The sequence below is a fragment of the Petromyzon marinus genome, chromosome 57 (assembly GCF_048934315.1).
Source record: "Petromyzon marinus isolate PM22_M1 ecotype Great Lakes invasive population chromosome 57, UKy_Petmar_22M1.pri1.0, whole genome shotgun sequence".
NCBI lineage: Eukaryota > Metazoa > Chordata > Hyperoartia > Petromyzontiformes > Petromyzontidae > Petromyzon > Petromyzon marinus.
Genome location: NC_133723.1, coordinates 1,478,617 through 1,505,045, shown reverse-complemented (window position 1 = coordinate 1,505,045; position 26,429 = coordinate 1,478,617). Strand labels below are relative to the sequence as shown.

Here is a 26,429-nt window from a genome sequence, read left to right as displayed (position 1 = left end):
AGCTTCGCGCCACGTCATAACCGCCGCGCCAGTGGCGACTCGCCCGCCATCTTAGTAAAGGACACGCGGGGGAGTGGAGACGACAGAGGGGGGGGCGACAGGAGGGGAGGGCGAGGGGGGATAGAGGGGGTGGGGCCGCGTCGCCGCCTCCACCACGAGATGACGCCACCCCCCCCTCTCGCCCCCCCAACCCCCCCCCCCCCCCCGAGGGCTTCCCCCTTCCCAAGATGTCCGCGCGAGCCTCGGGTCCAAAAAAAATTACTAAATCGCAGAGCCGGCGCCGCGTGGTCACTCCTCGGTGTCGGTGTGTGGCCCGGGTCGGTCGGCGTGTCCCCTCTCTCCTCTCTCTCCCCTCTCGCCTCCCTTCTCCTGACCCCCTTACCCCTTCCAGCGACCCCCCTAGGAGAGGACCCCCTAGAGAACCCCCTAGAAACCCTCCCTAAGGAGGACCCCCTAGTAGATAACCCCCCTAGACAATCCCCCCAGAGGACCCCACACTAGAGGACCCCCGAGACGATCCCCCTGTAGTAGAGGACCCCCTCGTAGAGGAACCTCTCAGAGGACTCCCTCGAGAACCCCCCTAGAGAGGACCCCTCCCCATCATAAACCTTAGCGGAGACTCCCACTCGCCCTGCTCCCGCTATCTCGGTAGTTTGGATAATCCGATCCCTCCGCCGCCTCTCCAACTCCATCACAACCCCCGAACCCCCTCCACCCCCCCACCGAAGCTGATCCCCATGCCGACCCAGGGCAGCACCAGCAGCAGCAGCAGCGGTCTCTTCTACGGCTGCTATAGCTCCAGCGAGTTCCTGTCTCGCAAGCCGCCACCATCGGCCGCCGCCGAACCGGCCGCCTGGGCCTCGCGCGTCGCTCTGCTGCTGTCCGCCAGCAGCGCAGCTCACAAGAAGAAGAAGAATAATAATAAGAAGAAGTCCGGCGGCCACAGCTCCAAGATGCGGCGCATCGTGGGCCGGAGGAGACAGCTGGAGACGGAGAGACAGCAGCTGCAGCAACAGCAGCAGCTGCTGATGCGTGCCGGTGGTGATGGTGGTCGTGATGGTGACGGTGGCGAGAGGATCCAGACGGACAGTGGAGGTAGCGGTGGTGGTAACGATGGTGGTGGCGAGAGAATCCAGACGGACAGTGGAGGTAGTGGTGGTGGTGGAGGTAGTGGTGGCGGTGGTGGTAGCGGTGGAGGTAGTGGTAACGGTGACGGTGGCGAGAGAATCCAGACGGACAGTGGAGGTAGCGGTGGTGGTAACGGTGGTGGTGGTAGCGGTGGTGGTAACGGTGGTGGTGGCGAGAGAATCCAGACGGACAGTGGAGGTAGTGGTGGAGGTGGTAGCGGTGGTGGAGGTAGCGGTGGTGGAGGTAGCGGTGGTGGTGACGGTGGCGGTGGTAGCGGCGGTGTTGGTGGTGGTGGTGTTGGTGGCGGCCTTGAGAGCTCCTGGAGCGAGGAGGGCGACCTGGAGAGCCGGGAGGCCGGGCCAGACGCGGCCCGGACGGGGCCTCGGGCACCCACGGCCTTCGCTCAGGGCCGACGGCGACTCGACGGCGAGCGCCGTCGGCCCCGCGGCGGCCGTGGCACCGACAGCTCCCCAGCCCGTGCCGACGACTCCCGAGGCCCTCGCCGTGACCACCACGAGGAGCGCCGGGCCAAGGCGGGGGCAGCGGAGAGGTCATGGGGCCTCGACCCGAGTCCCGGAACGTCGAGCCGACGCGGCAGGGTTCGCTCCAAGCGCAAGGCCCACGTGGTGGGGTCGTCCAGTCGCCTGGCCGAGCACCACTCTGGATTCCCAATGGCCACCACCAATACCACCGCCAATATCACCACCACTGCCACCACCACCAATTACACCACCAATAACACCGCCACCGCCAATATCACCACCACCGCCACCACCAATATCACCACCACCGCCACCACCACCAATAACACCGCCACCAATAACACCGCCACCACCAATATCACCACCACCAATAACACCGCCACCACCAATATCACCACCACCGCCACCACCACCAATATCACCACCACCGCCACAAACGAACTCGAACAGCCACAACAAGGTCCCTCGGCTGTTGCAGGAAGGTCGGCAGATCCCACGACCACCACCACCAACAACAGCAATGTTATTATTGACGATAACCTCCCCCGAGCAGCAGTGCGCGCCGCGTGCCCTCTGGCCGTGCCACCGCCACCGCCCCCCCACAAGCTGGTGGCCGTGGACTGCGAGATGGTGGGCCTGGGTCCCGGCGGCTGTCGGGGCGCGCTGGCTCGCTGCAGCGTGGTGGACTACTACGGCTCGGTGCTCTACGATAGCTACGTGCGCCCCGAGGAGCCCGTCACGGACTACAGGACGAGGTGGAGCGGCATCCGGCCGAGCCACATGCGGGAAGCCACTCCGTTTCGGGCGGCACAAAGAGAGGTGATTTTTGTTTTGTTTTGACATGATGTATGTGTTATTGGTTTAGTGTTTTACGCGACCACCCACCCTCTTAAGAACACGTTGGTCAACCAGTTCGCTACCTCTGGCCAGGTCGCTTCTGAAAATAAAGAAAATCGATACGGGCTTTCGAACACAATTCTTTCCTGAAACCCGTTCGTAAGTCGGGGACGCAATGTACTAGTCCTCGGGTTTCCGAAAACTTCGTCCCGGAGACTCGTTCGTAAGTCGAACACGTTCGTAAGTCGGAAACGCAATATGATAGTCTTCGGGTTCTGAACACAATTCGTTCGTGCTGATCCGTTCAGAAGTCGGATCAGGTTCGTAAGTTGGGAGCTCAATAGGGTGGATCTTTGTTGACGAACACAATTCGTTCCTGAGACCCGTCAATGGAACAGGTTCGTAAGTCGGGAACACTGGGCAGTCCTAGGGTTCTGAACACAATGCGTTCCTGAAGAGCCCGTTCGTAAATCGAAACACAGTAATGCACCGTATTTGACGGTCGGTGTTGTGAAATGTGTTGCGATTTACCCGCAACAAAAAGTAGAGCTTTGTTGAACTCATAATTGAGAAGAGATATTGTTGATTTGCATGTAACATGTTTTGAGTCAATGTTATTTTTGTTATATGTCACGGAAAGCTGGCTCGTACGTACAGGGTGCTCGTATGTCCAAGGCGCTCATAAGTCGAAGACTCTCGAGGTACTATCATAGGGCAGTCTTCGGCTTACGAACACAATTCGTTCCTAAAAACTGTTAGTAAGTGGGACGGGTTCGTAAGGCAGGAAGACAGTGCACTGTGTTTAAATGCCCATGCGGTCGGTGTTGTGAAACATGTTGTGGTTCAACAACAAAAAGGAAAGCATTGTTGAACTCATCATTGATAAGAAATAGTGTACGTTTGCACGTGACACGTTTTGAGTCAACATTCTGTTTTTTCAACATTTTATTGGAGCTGGTTCATACGTAATACGGAGTGTTCGTAAGTCGAGGACTAGAATACAGGGTTATGGACCGAATTAGTTCCTGGTTCGCACGTACGGGAGGGTCGTAAGTACGGGGTGTTCGTAAGTCGAGGACTCGAATACAGGGTTATGAACCGAATTAGTTCCTGAGACCCATTCGTTAGTCAGGATTACAATCATGTGCTCTTTAAATGCCCATACGGTCAGTGTTATGAAATATCTTCTTTGGTTCTTTCGGTAAAGTCACGTAGAATGAGAATAAAATAATAAATTGATAAAATAACACAATAATATTCTCACGACGTTTTGGCCACAACACAAGCGGCCTTCATCAGGTGAAGGGGCGAGACTGTCTGGTAGGACAGCGCTGGAGTGAGAGAGCCACGTTCAGATCACGGCTTTTAAGCTGTGTGAGAGGTGCTGAAATTTGAGGGCTCTTTGTTCCTCTCACACAGCTTAAAAGCCGTGATCTGAACGTGGCTCTCTCACTCCAGCGCTGTCCTACCAGACAGTCTCGCCCCTTCACCTGATGAAGGCCGCTTGTGTTGTGGCCGAAACGTCGTGAGAATATTATTGTGTTATTTTATCAATTTATTAGTTTATTCTCATTCTACGTGACTTTACCGAAAGAACCAAAGAAGATGAATCATTGCAGTCACGAAAGCTTTAAATTGTTATGAAATAGTTTGTGGGGTGTTCGTAAGTGGATGCCTGCCCATATTATAATACAGGAGGCGTTTTAAGGTGTTCAACCTCCAAATTAGACACCCATTATCACAAGGTTCATAATAAAGGCTTGTTTGCTTTTTGAGGGGGGACGGGGGCGTGTTAGGTCGCTTCATTATAAATGTGTTGTTAACCCACCACCACCTAACACAGCCAATTAGTGAGGTTTGTCTCGTAAACAAAATGAGCCAGTTTAGTTTCGGCTTCTGTACGCCCGCGGACTCCGTTTTGAGCGGCCCAGAGAGAGGTGATTTTATTACTTTGCTCTCTCCCCCTGGCCAGGTCGCTTCTGAATATAAGAGCGATATAGCTTAGTGGGGCTTAACCTAGTAAAAATAAATAAATACAGGGACCCTTCTACTTACGAACATTCGACTTACGAACTTTCAAAGATACGAACAAACCTGTCCGTACGTCCAGTTGCCTGTTTGGACCGAGAGTCGTACGTTCAACCAACCAGGCAATAGATGGAGGTAGTGGCGTCCTCATTTGTAGAACGTGAAGAACCATTGGCATCCACGTCTGCAGAACATGCTGAACCAATGGCATCTACAACTACAGGAGATTATTTAACTTTTAATGCCATTTGCCATGTTTAGTGTACACACCGTACAACGTGTTTGGAATCGACTGGAGTAAAGTTGGACTTGCAAGCAAATCTACTTACGAACAGACCTCTGGAACCTAGCTTGTTCGTAATTAGAGGAATCCCTCTAGTTTCACTAGTTGAGTTTATTTGTTTTAACTCGTGACTATGGACGTTCGCCATCGCAAAATGCAGTGATTCATTATTCTTAATTCGTTATAATTTGTTGTAATAATTAATATTTGTAATATAGCGTCGTTCGTGCACAAAACTGCATCTGAACTACAAACTATTTTTTTGTATTTTACCAGATAAGGTCCACTGAGTTACGTAACTCTTTTTCAGAAGCGAACTGGCCATCATAAATGATAGCCCAATGAAGTGGCTAATGTGGACATTTATAGCAGCCAAATACTCTAAACGGATGTTGATTCTAAATGTGGAGGGAAAAACTGGAGGACCCTGGAGAAAAATCCACGCGACCACGGGGAGAGAGAGAAATGCAAACTCGGGTCGGGATCGAAACCACGACATCCTGTATACCAGGCGAGGTAGTTAACATCTCGCCAACCTGGCACCCCAACATACTTTATTATTGTTTTTAAAACTTATTTCGCACCATACGTAGCCATCCGTGCCAATCAGAGGTACTGGTGGTGCAGCGTTTTATCTGCGTGAACATTTTAACTCCCTCGCCTGATATGGAGGAGGTCGTGGTTTTGATCGCACCTGCTGTATATGTTGGAGTTTGCGTGTCTCTCTCTCCCCGTGGTCGTGTGGATTTTTCGCCGGTGGTCCTCCGGTTTTAACCTCCATTTAGAATCGACATTACACCTTCAGAGCATTTGCCTGCTATAAATGTCCACGTGATGATGATGATGAGCCACTTCGTTGAGCCATCATTTGTGATGGCCGGGATCGCCTCTGAAAAAGAACTGCATAGCAGCTCAGCGGGGACATTATGGTGGTGAAATAAAACGAAATAGTTAAGTTGAGTAAACCGGTGGTGGAGGGTTTTTACGACGACGAGCAGTTTTTGGCCTTGCCCAAAAAATAATAATCACAAGCGTGGATCCCGTTCGGGCTGTCACGCGCGTGTTCCACCATCCTGTACCACCACCCTCCTGTACCACCACCCTCCTGCTGCTGTACCACCACCCTCCCCCTGTACCACCACCACCACCCTCCTGTACCACCACCACCCTCCTGTACCACCACCCTCCTGCTGCTGTACCACCACCACCCTCCCCCTGTACCACCACCCTCCTCCTGTACCACCACCACCCTCCTGTACCACCACCACCCTCCTGTACCACCACCCTCCTCCTGTACCACCATCACCCTCCTGTACCACCACCCTCCTCCTGTACCACCACCCTCCTCCTGTACCACCATCACCCTCCTGTACCACCACCACCCTTCTGTACCACCACCCTCCCCCTGTACCACCACCCTCCTCCTGTACCACCACCACCCTCCTGTACCACCACCACCCTCCTGTACCACCACCACCACCCTCCTGTACCACCACCACCCTCCTGTACCACCACCACCCTCCTGTACCACCACCACCACCCTCCCCCTGTACCACGCAGATTGTGCAACTGCTGCACAACAAGGTGGTGGTGGGCCACTCGATCGCCAACGACTTCCGCGCCCTTGGCTACGTGCACCCGATGGAGCGCACGCGCGACACCGCCTCACTGGTGGAGCTACGGCGTCGGGCGGGCCTGCCGCTCGCCCAGCCCGCCTCGCTCAAGCGCCTCACCAAGCTGCTGCTCTACCGCGACATCCAGGCACGGACACTCGCCCACGTGCTCGCCCGCCCGCTCGCTCGCCCACGCGCGCGCTCGCCCATCCGCTCACTCACTCATCAGTTTGCTCACTCATCCACTTGCTCACTCGCTCACTCATCCACTTGCTCACACGCTCACTCATTCACTTGCTCACCCGCTCACTCATCCGCTTGCTCACTCATCCACTTGCTCACTCATCCGCTTGCTCACTCGCTCACTCCTCCGCTTGCTCACACGCTCACTCATCCACTCGCTCACTCATCCACTTGCTCACTCGCTCACTCATCTGCTTGCTCACTCATCCACTCGCTCACTCATCCACGTGCTCACTCGCTCAATCATCCACTTGCTCACACGCTCATTCATCCGCTTGCTCACTCGCTCACTCATCCGCTTGCTCACTCATCCACTCGCTCACTCATCCACGTGCTCACTCGCTCACTCATCCACTTGCTCACACGCTCATTCATCCGCTTGCTCACTCGCTCACTCATCCGCTTGCTCACTCATCCACTCGCTCACTCATCCGCTTGCTCACTCATCCACTCGCTCACTCATCCACGTGCTCACTCGCTCATTCATCCGCTTGCTCACCCATCCGCTTGCTCGCTCGCTCACTCATCCGCTTGCTCACTCATCCACTTGCTCACTCACTCATCCGCTTGCTCACTCGCTCACTCATCCACTTGCTCACTCGCTCACCCATCCGCTTGCTCACTCATCCACTTGCTCGCTCGCTCACTCATCCGCTTGCTCACTCGCTCACTCATCCACTTGCTCACTCGCTCACCCATCCGCTTGCTCACTCGCTCACTCATCCACTCGCTCACTCTTCCACTTGCTCACTCGCTCACTCATCCACTCGCTCACTCATCCACTTGCTCACTCGCTCACTCATCCGCTTGCTCACTCGCTCACTCATCCGCTTGCTCACTCGCTCACTCATCCACTCGCTCACTCATCCACTTGCTCATTCGCTCACTTATCCGCTTGCTCACTCATCCACTTGCTCACTCGCTCACTCATCCGCTTGCTCACTCGCTCACTCATCCACTCGCTCACTCATCCGCTTGCTCACTCGCTCACTCATCCGCTTGCTCACTCGCTCACTCATCCACTTGCTCACTCATCCACTTGCTCATTCACTCACTTATCTGCTTGCTCACTCATCCACTTGCTCACTCGCTCACTCATCCGCTTGCTCACTCGCTCACTCATCCACTCGCTCACTCATCCACTTGCTCATTCGCTCACTTATCCGCTTGCTCACTCATCCGCTTGCTCACTCGTCCGCTTGCTCACTCATCCACTTGCTCTCTCGCTCACTCATCCGCTTGCTCACACGCTCACTCATCCACTTGCTCACTCATCCGCTTGCTCTCTCGCTCACTCATCCGCTTGCTCACACGCTCACTCATTCGCTTGCTCACTCATTCACTTGCTCACTCATCCACTTGCTCACTCGCTCACTCATCCGCTTGCTCACTTGCTCACTCATCCGCTTGCTCACTCATCCACTTGCTCACTCATCCACTTGCTCACTCGCTCACCCATCTGCTTGCTCACTCGCTCACTCATCCGCTTGCTCACTCGCTCACTCATGTGTTTGCTCACTCATCCGCTTGCTCACTCATCCACTTGCTCACTCACTCATCCGCTTGCTCACTCGCTCACTCATCCACTTGCTCACTCGCTCACCCATCCGCTTGCTCACTCATCCACTTGCTCGCTCGCTCACTCATCCGCTTGCTCACTCGCTCACTCATCCACTTGCTCACTCGCTCACCCATCCGCTTGCTCACTCGCTCACTCATCCACTCGCTCACTCTTCCACTTGCTCACTCGCTCACTCATCCCATCGCTCACTCATCCACTTGCTCACTCGCTCACTCATCCGCTTGCTCACTCGCTCACTCATCCGCTTGCTCACTCGCTCACTCATCCACTCGCTCACTCATCCACTTGCTCATTCGCTCACTTATCCGCTTGCTCACTCATCCACTTGCTCACTCGCTCACTCATCCGCTTGCTCACTCCCTCACTCATCCACTCGCTCACTCATCCGCTTGCTCACTCGCTCACTCATCCGCTTGCTCACTCGCTCACTCATCCACTTGCTCACTCATCCACTTGCTCATTCACTCACTTATACGCTTGCTCACTCATCCACTTGCTCACTCGCTCACTCATCCGCTTGCTCACTCGCTCACTCATCCACTCGCTCACTCATCCACTTGCTCATTCGCTCACTTATCCGCTTGCTCACTCATCCGCTTGCTCACTCGCTCACTCGTCCGCTTGCTCACTCATCCGCTTGCTCTCTCGCTCACTCATCCGCTTGCTCACACGCTCACTCATCCACTTGCTCACTCATCCGCTTGCTCTCTCGCTCACTCATCCGCTTGCTCACACGCTCACTCATTCGCTTGCTCACTCATCCACTTGCTCACTCATCCACTTGCTCACTCGCTCACTCATCCGCTTGCTCACTTGCTCACTCATCCGCTTGCTCACTCATCCACTTGCTCACTCATCCACTTGCTCACTCGCTCACCCATCTGCTTGCTCACTCGCTCACTCATCCGCTTGCTCACTCGCTCACTCATGTGTTTGCTCACTCATCCGCTTGCTCAATCGCTCACTCATCCGTTTGCTCACTCATCCACTTGCTCACTCATCCGCTTGCTCACTCGCTCACTCATTCGCTTGGTCACTCGCTCACTCATCCACTCGCTCACTCATCCACTTGCTCACTCGCTCACTCATCCGCTTGCTCACTCGCTCACTCATCCGCTTGCTCACTCGCTCACTCATGTGTTTTCTCACTCATCCACTTGCTTGCTCGCTCCTCTCCTTACTCACTCGCTCGCTCCTCCTCTCGCTCGCTCTCGCCTCCTCTCGCTCGCTCATCCACATGCTCGCTCCTCCGCTCCCTCATCCGCTTACTCGCTCGCTCCTCCACTTAGTCGCTTGCTCATCCACTTATTCGCTTGCTCCTCCGCTTGCTCGCTCATCGACTTGTATATTTGCTCGCTCACTCGCTCCTCCGCTCGCTCCCTCATCCGCTTGCTCGCTCGCTCCTCCTCTTACACGCTCGCTCATCCGCTTACTCGCTCACTCATCCACTTGTTGATTAGCTCGCTCATCCGCTTACTCGCTTGCTCCTCCACTTACTCGCTCATCCACTTGTTGATTAACTCGCTCATCTGCTTACTCACTTGCTCCTCCACTTACTCGCTCATCCACTTGTTGATTAACTCGCTCATCCGCTTACTCGCTTGCTCCTCCACTTACTCGCTCACTCATCCACTTGTTTATTAGCTCCCTCATCCGCTTACTCGCTCTCTCATCCTCTTGCTCGCTCTCTCATCCTCTTGCTCGCTCCTCCACTTACTCGCTCGCTCATCCACTTGTTGATTAGCTCACTCCTCCGCTTACTCGCTCTCTCATCCTCTTGCTCGCTCCTCCACTTACTCGCTCTCTCACCCTCTTGCTCGCTCTCTCATCCTCTTGCTCGCTCCTCCACTTGCTCACTCATCCACTTGTTGATTAGCTCGCTCCTCCACTTACTCGCTCTCTCATCCTCTTGCTCGCTCGATCATCCGTTTGCCTGCTCGATCATCCGCTTGCTCGCTCGCTCCTCCGCATGCTCGCTCGTTTATCCGCTCGCTCATCCGCTTGCTCGCTCGCTCATCCACTGGCTCGCTCGATCACCCGGCTAACGATCCACCGGCATTGCTTCTTCTCGCGACGCCGTCCACCCACGCAGCCGGTCGCTCGCTCATCTGCGGTCCACCTCACTCACTCACCTCACTCACTCACCTCACTCACCTCACTCACTCACCTCACTCGCCTCACTCACTCACCTCACTCACTCACCTCACTCACCTCACTCACCTCACTCACTCACCTCACTCACCTCACTCACTCACCTCACTCACTCACTCACTCACCTCACTCACTCACCTCACTCACCTCACTCACCTCACTCACTCACCTCACTCACTCACTCACCTCACTCACTCACCTCACTCACCTCACTCACCTCACTCACCTCACTCACTCACCTCACTCACTCACTCACCTCACTCACTCACCTCACTCGCCTCACTCACTCACCTCACTCACTCACCTCACTCACTCACCTCACTCACTCACCTCACTCACTCACCTCACTCACTCACCTCACTCACCTCACTCACCTCACTCACTCACCTCACTCACTCACTCACCTCACTCACTCACTCACTCACCTCACTCACTCACCTCACTCACTCACCTCACTCACTCACTCACTCACCTCACTCACTCACCTCACTCACCTCACTCACCTCACTCACTCACTCACCTCACTCACTCACTCACCTCACTCACTCACCTCACTCGCCTCACTCACTCACCTCACTCACTCACCTCACTCACTCACCTCACTCACTCACCTCACTCACTCACCTCACTCACCTCACTCGCTCACCTACCTCACTCGCCTACCTCACTCACCTCCCTCACCTCACTCACTCACCTCACTCACCTCACTCGCTCACCTCACTCGCTCACCTCACTCACTCACCTCACCTCACTCGCTCACCTCACTCACCTCACTCGCTCACCTCACTCGCTCACCTCACTCGCTCACCTCACTCGCTCACCTCACTCACCTCACTCACTCACCTCACTCACCTCACTCGCCATACTCGCTCACCTACTGTCCACCTCGCTCGCTCACATCGCTCGTTCGCCTGCAAACCAACCTAACCCACCTGTTCATCCACATACGCGTCCCAACCATCGCCACGCTCACTCACCGCTCGCCACCGCCGCTCGCCACTCACCACCGCCGCTCACCACCGCCGCTCACCACCGCCGCTCACCACCGCCGCTCACCACCGCCGCTCACCACCGCCGCTCACCACCGCCGCTCACCACCGCCGCTCACCACCGCCGCTCACCACCGCCGCTCACCACCGCCGCTCACCACCGCCGCTCACCACCGTGTGTGCGTGTGGTCGTGTCGGTTTGCAGGTGGGCAGGCACGGCCACTCGTCGGTGGAGGACGCGCGAGCCACCATGGAGCTCTACCGCCTCGTGGAGACTCAGCTGGGAGCCACCGCCGCTCCCTGAGCCGCCACGGCGACGGCCCCCGTCGTCGTCGCCACGGCGACGGCCCCCGTCGTCGTCGTCACGGCGACGGCCCCCGTCGTCGTCGTCACGGCGACGGCCCCCGTCGTCGTCGTCACGGCGACGGCCCCCGTCGTCGTCGTCACGGCGACGGTCCCCGTCGTCGTCACGGCGACGGCCCCCGTCGCACCCCCCCCATCGTGAGAGACCATGAAGGAGAAGGGAGTGGAATGGAGTTCTGGTACCGCTCCCTCTGCGTTAGCCCCCCATTAGAAACCAACAACATCAACCACAACAACAACCACAACCACCACAATATCAACCACAACAATAGCGACAACAACAACAGCCACAACAACAACAGCCACCAGGCCAGCACCGATGACGTTCTCCCCCACGGCATCCTGGACGCTGATCCCACTCGGCGTTCATCACGGTCCTGGATAGGGGGAGGTGGAACTAAAACTAATAAACATAATTTTTTACTTCACTAAACTAAAACTCAACTATCATTATATTATCGGTTCGTTCGGTAAAGTCACGTAGAAGGGAAACAATAAAATAATAAAAATATAAAACAATAAAATTCTCACGACGTTTCGACTGCAGCACAAGCAATCATCATCAGGTGTGAAAACCACAGCAAGAAAATTAAAATAAAATAAAAAACCCGCCACTTTTAAAAATTTCTTGCTGTGGTTTTCACACCTGATGATGATTGCTTGTGTTGCAGTCGAAACGTGGTGATAATTTTATTGTTTTATATTTTTAATATTTTATTGTTTCCCTTCTACGTGACTTTACCGAAAGAACCAAGAATGTGAATCCCTGCAGTCACGAAAGCTTTAAAGCAAAATGTAAACTCTTTATATTTTACCAGGTAAGCCCCCCCCCCCCCACTCAGCTGCTACGTAGCTCTTCTTCAGAGACGACCCTTGCTATCACAAATGATCGCTCAACAGAATCTGGGCTCATCATCAAGTGGAGTTTGATAGCAGGAGCCAAAAGCTGTCACCGCGTGACGCCGATTCTAAATGTGGAGGGGGAAACCGGAGAAAAGTCGACACGACCACGGGGAGAGAGGGAGATGCTCACTCCAAATATACAGCAAGCGTCAGGGTCGGGATTGAACTCACGACCTTCTGTATACCAGGCGAGGTAGTTAACATCTCCTAGCCACCGTGTTGATGATGATGATGAAACAGAGAGACGCTCACTCCAAATATACAGCAGCAGGCGTCAGGGTCGGGATCGAACTCACGACCTTCTGTATACCAGGCGAGGTAGTTAACTGTTTAACTAAAACTAAACTCTTATTTTGCCAGGTGAGATCCCGCTGAGCTACTATTTAGCTCGTCCTTAGAAGCGACCTGCCTCAACCAAGTGGGCTTATCACAATCGTCACCATCATAATGCTGAAATGTGTAGCAGCAGCCAAATTATTTTCTAAATTGGTGGTCGCCATCCAAATTTGATGATTCTTAGAATTGTTGGGTCAGGACGTTGTTCACAATTCTGGCCACTGCCTTGATTATGCTGCTTGTAACTACCAGCGAAGCGTCGGACTAGCCACATGTCCAGTGTGTGTGTGGATCGCTGTCCAACATTGCCGACGGTGCTGCTGAAGGGGAAGTAATACATTGGCACGAATGATCATCGCGCTCCAACGTTATTCGTTGGCTGTGTCAGGTGGCAGAGGGTGTATGACACACGTTTTGCTCATGAGAGTAATATTTAAAATTGAAATGTTTTATTGTACAAATCTTAATGGTATTCTTTCAAATCCCCGACGCGGACATTTTTAGTAGCAGCCAAATTGCTCTGAACGCACGACGTTGATTTTGAATGTGGCGGGGACAAAACCAGAGGAACCCGGTGGAAAAAATCCACGGGACCACCACTCGCAAACGACCTCCTGTATGCCGGGCGAAGTCGGTAACATCTAGCTACCGTGGCGCCCTCACGGGGACCACACGCTGGCTTTCTCCGCTGCCGCCAGGCCCGCTCGCTCGGTGTCGCGATCACGGCCGGGTTCTGGCTTCGTGAGTCTGTGGGCGGTATGTGTGTTTGTGTTGAACTTCTCTTGGATGTACCGTGTGTGTGTGTGTGCTGAACCGTACGTAGGCGACCGTGCTCTTCGGAGGTGCGGGTGGTGGAGGGTTTTTGGCTTTCCGACCAGCGCAGCCTCGCCCAAATTTGTTTTTATCGCGAGCGTGGAAACGGTTTGGCCCGTCGCGCGTGCGCGTGTGCCACCCTGTGCCACCACCCCTCCGCCTGTACCACCACCCTCCTCCTGCAACCTGTACCACCACCCTCTACCACCACCCTCCACCGCCTGTACCACCACCCTCCTCTGCCACTTGTACCACCACCCTCCACCGCCTGTACCACCATCCTCTACCACCACCCTCCTCCGCCACCTGGACCACCACCCACCCTCCACCACCTGTACCACCACCCTCCTCTGCCACCTCTACCACCACCCTCCTGTACCACCAAGGTGGTGGTGCTTGTGGTGGGGGTGGGTGGTGGGGGGGTGTGATGGGTGGTGACCTTGATGACATCAATGACCTCGTTGACATCGATGTCATCGATGACATCGCTGCCATCGATGACATCGCTGCCATCGATGACCTCTGACCTCTTTGACCTTGTTGATAGCGACGACCGATGACGCCATTCGAGGTGTCCTGGTGAACAAGGGGGGGGGGGGGGGGGGGTGGAAGTTCGGCCTCGTTAGCTGGGCTCGGCCGCGTGAATCGTTTTAATAACAATGTCGTGGTTGTGCTTTTAAACGCGTTCGTTGAACTCTGTCGGTAAACTGGGGGGCTTAACGATATTTGTCGTAGATAAACTTTTATTATTTTTCCTAATTTTACCAGTTGTAAGGCCCCCAGTGTGAACTATGTAGCTCTTTCAGAAGCGACCTGGCACATCGCAAATGAAGTGGCTCATCCTGTGGGACATCATAGCAGCTAAATTACTCTATAAACACATGATGTTGATTCTGAATGTGGAGAAAAATCTACGCGACCACGGGGAGAGAGACACGCAAACTCCAGATATACAGCAGCAGCAGCAGCAGGCATCAGGGTCGAACCCACGACCTCCTGCATACCAGGCGAGTCAGTCAACATCCTCTTGCTCTTGGCACGCGATAGTCACCGACGACCGTCCAAAGTCACTTGGCAGTGACGTCCACTGAGACGGTTTGCTGATAAACAAAAATGAATGTGCATCGGCACGTTAAGGCGCCTTCACGTCAAGCCAACGTCGAGTTGATCGCAACGGCCGGGAACGTGGACCCTGTCGGTGCCGCTGAAAACGTCGCCAATAATAAAACGACGCAGGCTCGACGCGATGACGCGGCTGCGGCGTCTTGGTCAGTCGCGATGCGCCCATCGACATCCGCTCCTCCTCGCGTTTGCGGAGCGCACGCACGTGCGCTAGCAGAGCACCGCTCGTACCCCTGTACCCGCGAACATGAAAACCAATCGGCGTCGGGCAAACACGCGCAGGCGATGCGAGTCGTCGCCGCGGCGGCTCGGGCGGGCGAGTTGAAACGCAAACTTGCTAAACTACAAACTTTCAAAGATACAAACTTACTAAACTACAAACTTACTAAAGACTTACTAAGCTACAAACTTCCTAAGCTGCAAACTTACTCAACTGCAAACTTTAAAAGCTACCAACTTACTCAACTGCAAACTTACTAAACGACAAACTTACTAAACTTAAAGCTACAAGCTTGCTAAACTTACAAACTTACTAAACTACAAACTTTAAAAGCTACAAACTTACTCAACTGCGAACTTACTAAACTGCAAACTTACAAAACCACAAACTTACAAAACTACAAACTTACAAACTACAACCGTACAAAACTACAAACTAACAAACTTACTAAACTGCAAACTTAGTAAACTGCAAACTTAGTAAACTACAAACTTACCAAACTACTAACTTTCAAAGCTACAAACTTATTAAAATACAAACCTGCTAAAATACAAACTTACTAAACTACTAACTTTCGAAGCTACAAACTTACTAAACTACAAACTTGCTAAACTACAAACTTACTAAAGTACAAACTATCGAAGCTGCAAACTTACAAACTTTCAAAGCTACAAACTTACAAAACTAGAAACTTACTTAACTACAAACTTTCAAAGCTACAAACTTACAAAACCACAAATTTCCAAACTACAAATGTACAAAACTACAAACTAACAAACTTACTAAACCACAAGCTTACTAAACTGTAAACTTACAAACTACAAACTTTAAAAGCTACAAACTTACTAAACTACAAACTTACTAGGCTACAAACTACAAACTTGCAAGACTAGAAACTTATTAAACTGACAAACTTACCAAGCTACGAACTTACTAAACTACAAACCTGCTATACCACGCACTTAAATACAAACTTACTAAACTAACAAACTTAATAAACTAACAAACTTAATAAACTTCGAACTTGATCAACTTACTAGCTTGCTAAACTACAAACTTACTAAACTACGAACTTACTAAGCTGTAAACTTTCAAGGCTACAAACTTTTTTAACTAACAAACTTACTAAACTACAAACTTGCTAAACTACAAACTTACTAACTACAAACTTCAAAAGCTACAGACTTACTAAACTGCAAGCTTGTACGGCTGCAAGCTTACTAAACTGCGAGCTTGCTAAACTGCGGACTTGCAAACTGCAAACTTTCAAAGCTACAAACTTACTAAACTGCAAGCTTCCTAAACTACAAACGTACTAAACTGCAAACTTATTAAACTACAAACTTTAAAAGCTGCAAACTTACAAACTTTCAAAGCTACAAACTTACTAAGCTGCAAACGTACTAAACCACAAACTTGCTAAACTACAAACTTACTAACTACAAATTTCAAAAGCTGCGGACTTACTAAACTGCAAACTTGTACAGCTGCGAGCTTACTAAACTGCGGGCTTACTAAACTGCGGACTTGCAAACTGCAAACTTTCAAAGCTACAAACTTACTAAACTGCAAGCTTCCTAAACTACAAACGTACTAAACTGCAAACTTATTAAACTACAAACTTTAAAAGCTGCAAACTTACAAACTACAAACTTTCAAAGCTACAAACTTACTAAGCTACAAACTTACTAAACTACAAACTTTCAAAGCTACACACTTGCGAACGTGCAGAACTACAAACTAACAAGCTTACAAAATTAAAAACTTACTAAACTACAAACTTACTAAACTAACAAACTTTCAAAGCTGCAAAGTTACTAAACTACAAACTTCCTAAACTTCAAACTTGCTAAAATTAAAACTTACTAAACTACAAACTGGCAAAGCTACAAACTTGCTAAACTGCAAGCTTACTAAACTGCGAACTTGCAAACTACAAACTTTCAAAGCTGCAAACTTGCTAAACTGCAAACTTACTCAACTACAAACTTTTGAAGCTGCAAACTTACAAACTACAAACTTTCAAAGCTACAAATTTACAAAACTAGAAACTTACTTTACTACAAACTTTCAAAGCTACAAACATACAAAACCACAAATTTCCAAACTACAAATGTACAAAACTACAAACTAACAAACTTACTAAACTGCTTACTATACTGTAAACTTACAAACTTTGAAAGCTACAAACTTAATAAACTACAAACTTACTAAGCTACAAACTTTCAGGACTAGAAACTTACTAAACTAACAAGCTTACCAAACTGTGAGCTTACTAAACTACAAACTTGCTATGCCACGCACTTAAATGCAGACTTGCTAAACTAACAAACTTAATAAACTTCAAACTTGATAAACTTGCCAGCTTGCTAAACTACAAACTTACTAAACTACGAACTTACTAAGCTGTAAACTTTCAAGGCTACAAACTTTTAAAACTAACAAACTTACTAAACTACAAACTTACTAACTACGAACTTCGAAAGCTACAGACTTACTAAACTGCAAACTTATACAGCTGCGAGCTTGCTAAACTGCAAGCTTACTAAACTGCGGACTTGCAAACTACAAACTTTCAAAGCTACAAACTTACTAAACTGCAAACTTCCTAAACTACAAACTTACTAAACTACAAACTTATTAAACTACAAACTTTAAAAGCTACAAACTACAAACTTTCAAAGCTACAAACTTACTAAGCTACAAACTTACTAAACTACAAACTATCAAAGCTACACCCTTACGTGCAAAACTACAAACTAACAAGCTTACAAAATTAAAAACTTACTAAACTACAAACTTACTAAACTAACAAACTTGCTAAAATTAAAACTTACTCAACTACCAACTGGCAAAGCTACAAACTTACTCAACTGCAAGCTTACTAAACTGCGAACTTGTAAACTACAAACTTTCAAAGCTGCAAACTTGCTAAACTGCAAACTTGCTAAACTACAAACTTTCGAAGCTGCAAACTTACAAACTACAAACTTTCAAAGCTACAAATTTACAAAACTAGAAACTTACTTAACTACAAACTTTCAAAGCTACAAACTTACAAAACCACAAATTTCCAAACTACAAATGTACAAAACTACAAACTAACACACTTACTAAACTACTTACTAAACTGTAAACTTACAAACTACAAACTTTAAAAGCTACAAACTTACTAAACTACAAACTTACTAAGCTACAAACTACAAACTTACAAGACTAGAAACTTACTAAACTATCAAACTTACCAAACTACGAACTTACTAAACTACAAACTTGCTATACCGCGCACTTAAATACAAACTTACTAAACTAACAAACTTACTAAACTAACAAACTTAATAAACATCAAACTTGATAAACTTGCCAGCTTGCTAAACTACAAACTTACTAAACTATGAACTTACTAAGCTGTAAACTTTCAAGGCTACAAACTTTTTAAACTAATAAACTTACTAAACTACAAACTTGCTAAACTACAAACTTACTAACTACAAACTTCGAAAGCTACAAACTTACTAAACTGCAAACTTATACAGCTGCGAGCTTGCTAAACTGCAAGCTTACTAAACTGCAGACTTACAAACTTTCAAAGCTACAAACTTACTAAACTGCAAACTTGCTAAACTACAAACTTTTAAAACTACAAACTTTAAAAGCTGCAAACTTACAAACTACAAACTTTCAAAGCTACAAACTTACTAAGCTACAAACTTACTAAACTACAAACTTTCAAAGCTACACACTTACAAACGTGCAAAACTACAAACTAACAAGCTTACAAAATAAAAAAAACTTACTAAACTACAAACTTACTAAACTAACAAACTTTCAAAGCTACAAAGTTACTAAACTACAAACTTCCTAAACTTTAAAATTAAAACTTACTCAACCACAAACTGGCAAAGCTACAAACTTACTAAACTGCAAGCTTACTAAACTGCGAACTTGCAAACTGCAAACTTTCAAAGCTGCAAACTTGCTAAACTGCAAACTTATTAAACTACAAACTTACTAAACTACAAACTTACTAAACTGCAAACTTTTAAAGCTACAAACTACAAACTTTCAAAGCTACAAACTTACAAAACTAGCAACTTAATAAACTACAAACTTTCAAAGCTACAAACTTGCAGACGTAGAAAACTACAAACTTACAAAATTAAAAACTTACTAGACTACAAACTTACTAGACTACAAACTTACTAAACTAACAAACTTTCAAAGCTACAAACTTACTGAACTACAAACTTACTAAGCTTTGAACTTGCTAAAATTAAAACTTACTAAACTACAAACTTGCAAAGCTACAAACTTTCAAAGCTACAAACTTACTAAACTGCAAAATTACTAAACTACAAACTTTCGATGCTGCAAACTTACAAACTACAAACTTTCAAAGGTACAATCTTACAAAACTAGAAACTTACTAAACTAACAAACTTACCAAACTACAAACTTACTAAACTAAGAACTTGCTATACCACACATTGAAATACAAACTTACTAAACTAACAGACTTACTAAACTAACAAACTTAATAAGCTTCAAACTTGATAAACTTACTAGCTTGCTAAACTGCAAACTTACTAAACTACGAACTTACTGAGCTGTAAATTTTCAATGCTACAAACTTATTAAACTAACAAACTTACTAAACTACAAACTTGATAAACTACAAACTTACTAAACTGAAACTTCAAAAGCTACAAACTTACCAAACTACAAACTTATACGGCTGCGAGCTTGCTAAACTGCAAGCTTGCTAAACTGCAAACTACAAACTTTCAAAGCTACAAACTTACTAAACAGCAAACTTCCTAAACTACAAACTTATTAAACTACAATCGTTAAAAGCTGCAAACTTACAAACTACAAACTGTCAAAGCTACAAACTTACTCAACTACAAACTTTCAAAGCTACAGACTTACTAAACTAACAAACTTGCTAAACTGCAAACTTACTAAACTTGCAAACTTACTAAACTGCAAACTTTTAAAGTTTTAAACTTACTAAACTGCGAACTTGCAAAGCTGCACGCTTACTGAACTGCGAGCTTACGAACTACAACCTTTCAAAGCTACACACTTTCTAAACTACAAACTTACTAACCTTTAAACTTACTAAACTACAAACTTGCTAAGCTACAAACTTTCGAAGCTGCAAACTTACAAACTTTCAAAGCTACAAACTTACAAAACTAGCAACTTACTAAAATACAACCTTTCAAAGCTGCGAACTTGCAAAACCACAAATTTCCAAACTACAAGCGTACAAAACTACAAACTTACTAAACTACAAACTTACTAAACTACAAACTTGCTAAACTACAAACTTGCTAAACTACAAACTTGCTAAACTACAAACTTGCTAAACTACAAACTTTCAAAGCTGCCAACTTACAAACTACAAACTTTCAAAGCTACAAACTTACTCAACTATAAACTTGCAATCTACAAACTTACTAAACTACAAACTTACTACTACAAAATTACAAGACTAGAAACTTACTAAACTAACAAACTTGCCAGACTACAAACTTACTAAACTGCAAACTTGCTGTGCCACACACTGATATACAAACTTACTAAACTAACAGACTTACTAAACTAACAAACTTTATCAACTTTGAACTTTATAAACTTACAAACTTAATAAACTAACAAACTTACTAAACTGCAAACTTATTAAACTACAAACTTTAAAAGCTACAAACTTACTAAACTACAAACTTGTACAGCTACAAACTTACTAAACTACAAGCTTACTAAACTGCAAACGTGCGAAGCTGCAAACTAACAAACTTGCAAAACTATAAACTTACTAAACTACAAACTTACTAAACTAACAAACTTTCAAAGCTGCAAACTTACTAAACTGCAAACTTACTAAACTTCGAACTTTACTAAAATTCTAGCTTACTAAACTACAAACTGGCAAAGCTACAAACTTACTACACTACAGACTTACAGACTACAAACGTACAAAACTACAAACTTGCAAAACTAGAAACTTACTAAACTACGAACTTGCTAAACTGACAAACTTTTAAAGCTACAAACTTACTAAACTACAAACTTTCAAAGCTGCAAACTTACTAAACTTCTAACTTTCTTAACTACAAACTTAATAAACTTAACAAACTACAAACTTTCAAAACCAGAAACTTACCAAACTACAACTTACTAAACTACAGACTTTCAAAGCTTCAAACTTACTGAACTAGCAAGCTTACTAAACTGCTAACTTACCAAACTATAAACTTGGTAAAACTTACTAAACCACAAACTTTTACAGCTTCGAACTTACTAAACTGCAAACTTGCTAGACTGCGAACTTACCAAACTACAAACTTGCCAAACTTCAAACGTGCTAAACTGCAATCTTAGTAAACTGCAAACTTACTAAACTGCTAAATTACCAAACTACACACTAAACTACAAACTTACTAAACTAACAAACTTTCAAAGCTACAAACTTACTAAACTAACAAACTTAAACTACAAACTTACAAAACCACAAACTTACCAAACTTACAAACTGCGACCGTGCAAAACTACAAACTAACCAACTTACTAAACTGCAAACTTACTAAACTACAAACTTTTAAAGCTACACCCTTACTAAACTTAGAGCTTACTAAACTACAAACTTTCAAAGCTACAAACTTACTAAACTAACAAACTTGCTAAATTGCAAACTTGCTAAACTTGCAAACTTACTAAACTGCAAACTTTCAAAGCTTCAAACTTACTAAACTACAAACTTTCAAAGCTGCAAACTTGCAAACTACAAACTTTCAAAGCTACAAACTTACTAAACTACAAACTTACTAAGCTACAAACTTACAAGATGAGAAACTTACTAAACTAACAAACTTGCCAAACTACAAACTTCCTAAACTGCAAACTTGCTATACTACTCACTAAAATACAAACTTACTAAACTAACAAACTAGATAAACTTCAAACTTTATAAACTTACAAACTTAATAAACTAACAAACTTACTAAACTGCAAACTTATTAAACTACAAACTTTAAAAGCTACAAACTTATACAGCTACGAACTTACTAAACTGCAGGCTTACTAAACTGCTAACTTTCAAAGCTGCAAATTTACGAAACTGCAAACTTACTAAACTACAAACTTACTCAACTACAAACTTATTAAACTACAAACTTTAAAAGCTGCAAACTTACAAACTACAAACTTTCAAAGCTATAAACTTACTAAACTACAAACTTACTAAACTAAACAACTTTCAAAGCTACAAACTACAAACGTACAAAACTACAAACTAACAAGCTTACAAAACTAAAAACTTACTAAACTAACAAACTTTCAAAGCTGCAACCTTACTAAACTTGAAACTTACTAAACTTAAAACTTGCTAAAATTCAAACTGGCTAAGCTACAAACTTACTACACTATAAACTTACAGGCTACAAACGTACAAACTACAAACTTACAAAACTAGAAGCTTACTAAACTACAAACTTACTCAACTAACACTTCAAAGCTACAAACTTACTAAACTACAAACTTTCAAAGCTTCAAACTTACTGAACTTCAAACTTTCTTAACTACAAACTTAGTAAACTTACTAAACTACAAACTTTCAAAGCTACAAACTTTCAAAACCAGAAACTTACTCAACTACAAACTTTCAAAGCTTCAAACTTACTAAACTAGCAAACTTACTAAACTACTAACTTCCTAAACTTTCAAACTTACTAAACTACAAACTTTCAAAGCTACAATCTTACTAAACTACAAACTTGATAAACTTACTAAACCGCAAACTTTTAAAGCTTCGAACTTACTAAACTACAAACTTACTAAACTACAAACTTGCCAAACTACAAACTTGCCAAACTACAAACGTACTAGACTGCAATCTTGCTAAACTGCAAACTTACTAAACTGCGAACTTACTAGACTACACACCAAACTTCAAACTTACTAAACTAACAAGCTTTTACAGCTACAAACTTACTAAGCTAGCACACTTTAGCTACAAACTTACAAAACCACAAACTTACCAAGCTTACAAACTACAATCGTACAAAACTACAAACTAACAAACTTACTAAACTACAAACTTACTAAACTACAAACTTTAAAAGCTACACCCTTACTAAACTTCAAACTTACTAAACTACAAACTTTCGAAGCTGCGAACTTACTGAACTAACAAACTTGCTCAACTGGAACTTACTAAACTTGCAAACTTACTAAACTACAAAGTTTTAAAGCTACAAACTTGCTAAACTACAAACTTACTAAACTTCAAACTTTTAAAGCTACAAACTTACTAAACTGCAAACTTTCAGAGCTACAAACTTACAAACTTTAAAATCTACAAATTTACTAAACTACTAACTTACTAAACTTCAAACTTACTAAACTTCAAACTTTCAAAAGTTACAAACTTACAAAACTAGAAATGTACTAAACTACAAACTTTCAAAGCTTCAAACTTACTAAACTAACAAACTTACTAAACTATGAACTTACTAAACTGCAATCTTTTGATACTGCGGACTTACTAAACCGCGCGCTTACTAAGCTGCGGACTTACTAGGCTATAAACTTGCTACAAGCTTTCAAAGCTGCAAACTTACTAAATTAGAAACTTGCTAAACTGCGAACTTTCAAAGCTACAAACTTACAAACCACAAACTTTAAAATCTACAGATTTACTGAACTTCTAACTTACTAAACTTCAAACTTACTAAACTTCAAACTTTCAAAAGTTACAAACTTACAAAACTAGAAATGTACTAAACTACAAACTTTCAAAGCTTCAGACTTACTAAACTATAAACTTTAAAACTTACTAAACTACAAGCTTTTCAAACTTCGGGCTTACTAAACCGCGCGCTTACTAAACTGCGAACTTACTGAACTGCAAACTTACTACAAGCTTTCAAAGCTACAAACTTACTAAATTACAAACTTTCTAAACTACAAGCTTTCAAAGCTTCAAACTTACTAAATTAACAAACTTGCTAAACTATAAACTTACTAAACTACAACCTTTTAAAGCTACAAACTTACTCAACTGCAAACTTACTAAACTACAAACTTGCCAAGCTACAAACTTGCCAAACTACAAATTTACTAAACCACACACTAAACTACAAACTTTCTAAACTACGAACCTACTACAAGCTTTCAAAGCTACAAACTTACTAAACTACAAACTTACTAAACTACAAACTTACTAAACAACAAACTTACTAAACTAAGAAACTTTCAAAGCTACAAACTTTAACTATAAACTAAATAAACTACAAACTTACTAAATTCTAGATTTAAAGCTTTCGTGACTGCAAGGATCCATACTCTTTGGTTCTATTCGGTAAAGTCACGTAGGTAAAAAATAAAACAACAAAAATCACGACGTTTCGGCCACAACACAAGCGGCCTTCATCAGGTGAAGGGATCAGGCTGTCTCGAGGACAGCGCTGGAGTGAAACACAGCCACGCTCAGACCGCAACCTTTAAGCTGTGTGCGAGGAAACAAGGTGCCTTGACAAAGAAATTAGCATAAAAATTAGCATTTGATTGGCCGACTTAGCATAGAGGTGGTGTACATGCGGGTGCACATGCCGGTTGGCGCGGTGTGGGGCGGGGGAGTTTACCTATTGATGGTGTGAAAAGGGAATTGAAGAGCTGTGAAAGTTTGGGGTACCACTACTTGAAAAATATACTGTACCATTGAAAATTAGTTTAATGTTTGGTTCGATTTAGAACATCTTTCCAATGGTTCCTTAATTTGAAACCATCTTCTCGGTTGAAATTGTCTGTGTTTGTAGATCTGAATTGCCTCGTGAACAGATCTCTGATAAAAACCCGTGGGTTTGCAAAGAACCTTGGTATCGGAGAAAATTATATCGTGATCACCCACAGCGTTGTAACAATGATCAGCCACGGCAGAAGAATTCGTCCTGCCGTGTTTCAAGTCTGATTTGTGCTCGCGAACTCGGTCAGAGACATGTCGCCTTGTCTCCCCGATATAGCAATCACCGCAGGTACAACTCAATTTGTAAACGCCGGGGTACTGTAAGTCAGGAATGACATCCTTCACGGATGGGATCAGATCACGAATTTTGTGTACTGTATTGAACCGGACCTGGATCTTGTGTTTGTTTAGAATTTTGGAAATCTTTTTAGTAACGCCTGCTATATATGGTAGTGTGATGGTTTTGACCGGAGTATCAAATGGTTGTTTCTGTATGGAGGGAGAAACAGCTTGGCGGATGATACGGTCAGGGTATCCATTCCTTTTGAGGGCCAGGTGTACATGTTTTAATTCACTGGTCAGGTGGTGTTGGTCCGCAATGGTATAAAGTTTTGAGGAGATAATTATTTTGGGCTGGGTGGTGGTGGTGGTGGTGGGAATCAGGTTTCAAGTAGGAATCTGTGTGGATGGGTTTCCTGTAGACAGAATGTCCCAATGAGCCATCAGGTCTCCTCTCAAACAGAACATCTAAGAATGGTAGCTTGCCATCTTTCTCCACTTCCATGGTTAATTTGATGGCGGGATGTCTGGAATTGATGTGGTGTAGGAAAAGGTTCAGAGCTGGGAGGCCATGTGGCCAAATGACGAAAGTGTCATCCACATATCTCTTCCACAGGGAAGGTCTGAGGGTGGAAGTCTGGATGGCGTCTGATTCAAATTTCTCCATGAAAATATTGGCTATCACTGATGACAAGGGGGATCCCATGGGGGTACCCTCATTTTGTTTGTAGAAGAAGCCATTCCAAGTAAAGTAGGTATTGTTGAGGCAGTGCCTAACCAGTGCAGGTGTATCGGGGTCTAGTCCATGTTGGACCAAATTTTCAATTATTTCAATGGTATCAGGTACTGGGACCTTTGTGAACAAAGAGACCATATCGAAGCTGACATGGATATCGTCTTTAACCATAGAGACCAATTGGGCTGAGTTGAGTACTGCTGAGGCGGTCTTGCCAGTGAAAGGCAGCAGGGTATCTGACAGAAAACGGGCTAGTCTACAGGTAGGGGAGTTGATCGTGGATACGATGGGTCGTAGTGGGGTGCCTTCTTTATGAATCTTGGGAAGACCATAGAATCTAGGGGGTCTTGCAGCAGAAGGTTTTAGGGAGGGACGTTTAGTTGGGTCGATTAGGGAGGTCGAACTTGTGATGATCTTGTTGGTTTTTATCGCTAGGCTATTGGTAGGGTCATTTTTAATTTTTGAGTAACTTCCATCGTTGAGCAGATTCTGGATTTTGTTGTTGTATGAATCTTTATCCATAATTACAGTAGCGTTGCCTTTATCGGCTGAGAGGATGACTATATCACTTCT

The 26,429-nt window shown here is 45.7% G+C and overlaps 1 protein-coding gene across 1 annotated transcript; it reads left to right on the top strand.

The window, feature by feature from the left end:
* The first annotated feature begins 211 nt into the window (after nucleotides 1-211).
* On the top strand, nucleotides 212-24,969 carry LOC116954920 (uncharacterized). The gene is made up of 3 exons (XM_076052614.1): nucleotides 212-2,429; nucleotides 6,319-6,519; nucleotides 11,542-24,969. The coding sequence occupies exons 1-3, from the start codon at nucleotides 738-740 to the stop codon at nucleotides 11,638-11,640; spliced, it is 1,992 nt and encodes a 663-aa protein (XP_075908729.1). The 5' UTR covers nucleotides 212-737; the 3' UTR covers nucleotides 11,641-24,969.
* Nucleotides 24,970-26,429: the final 1,460 nt, after the last annotated feature.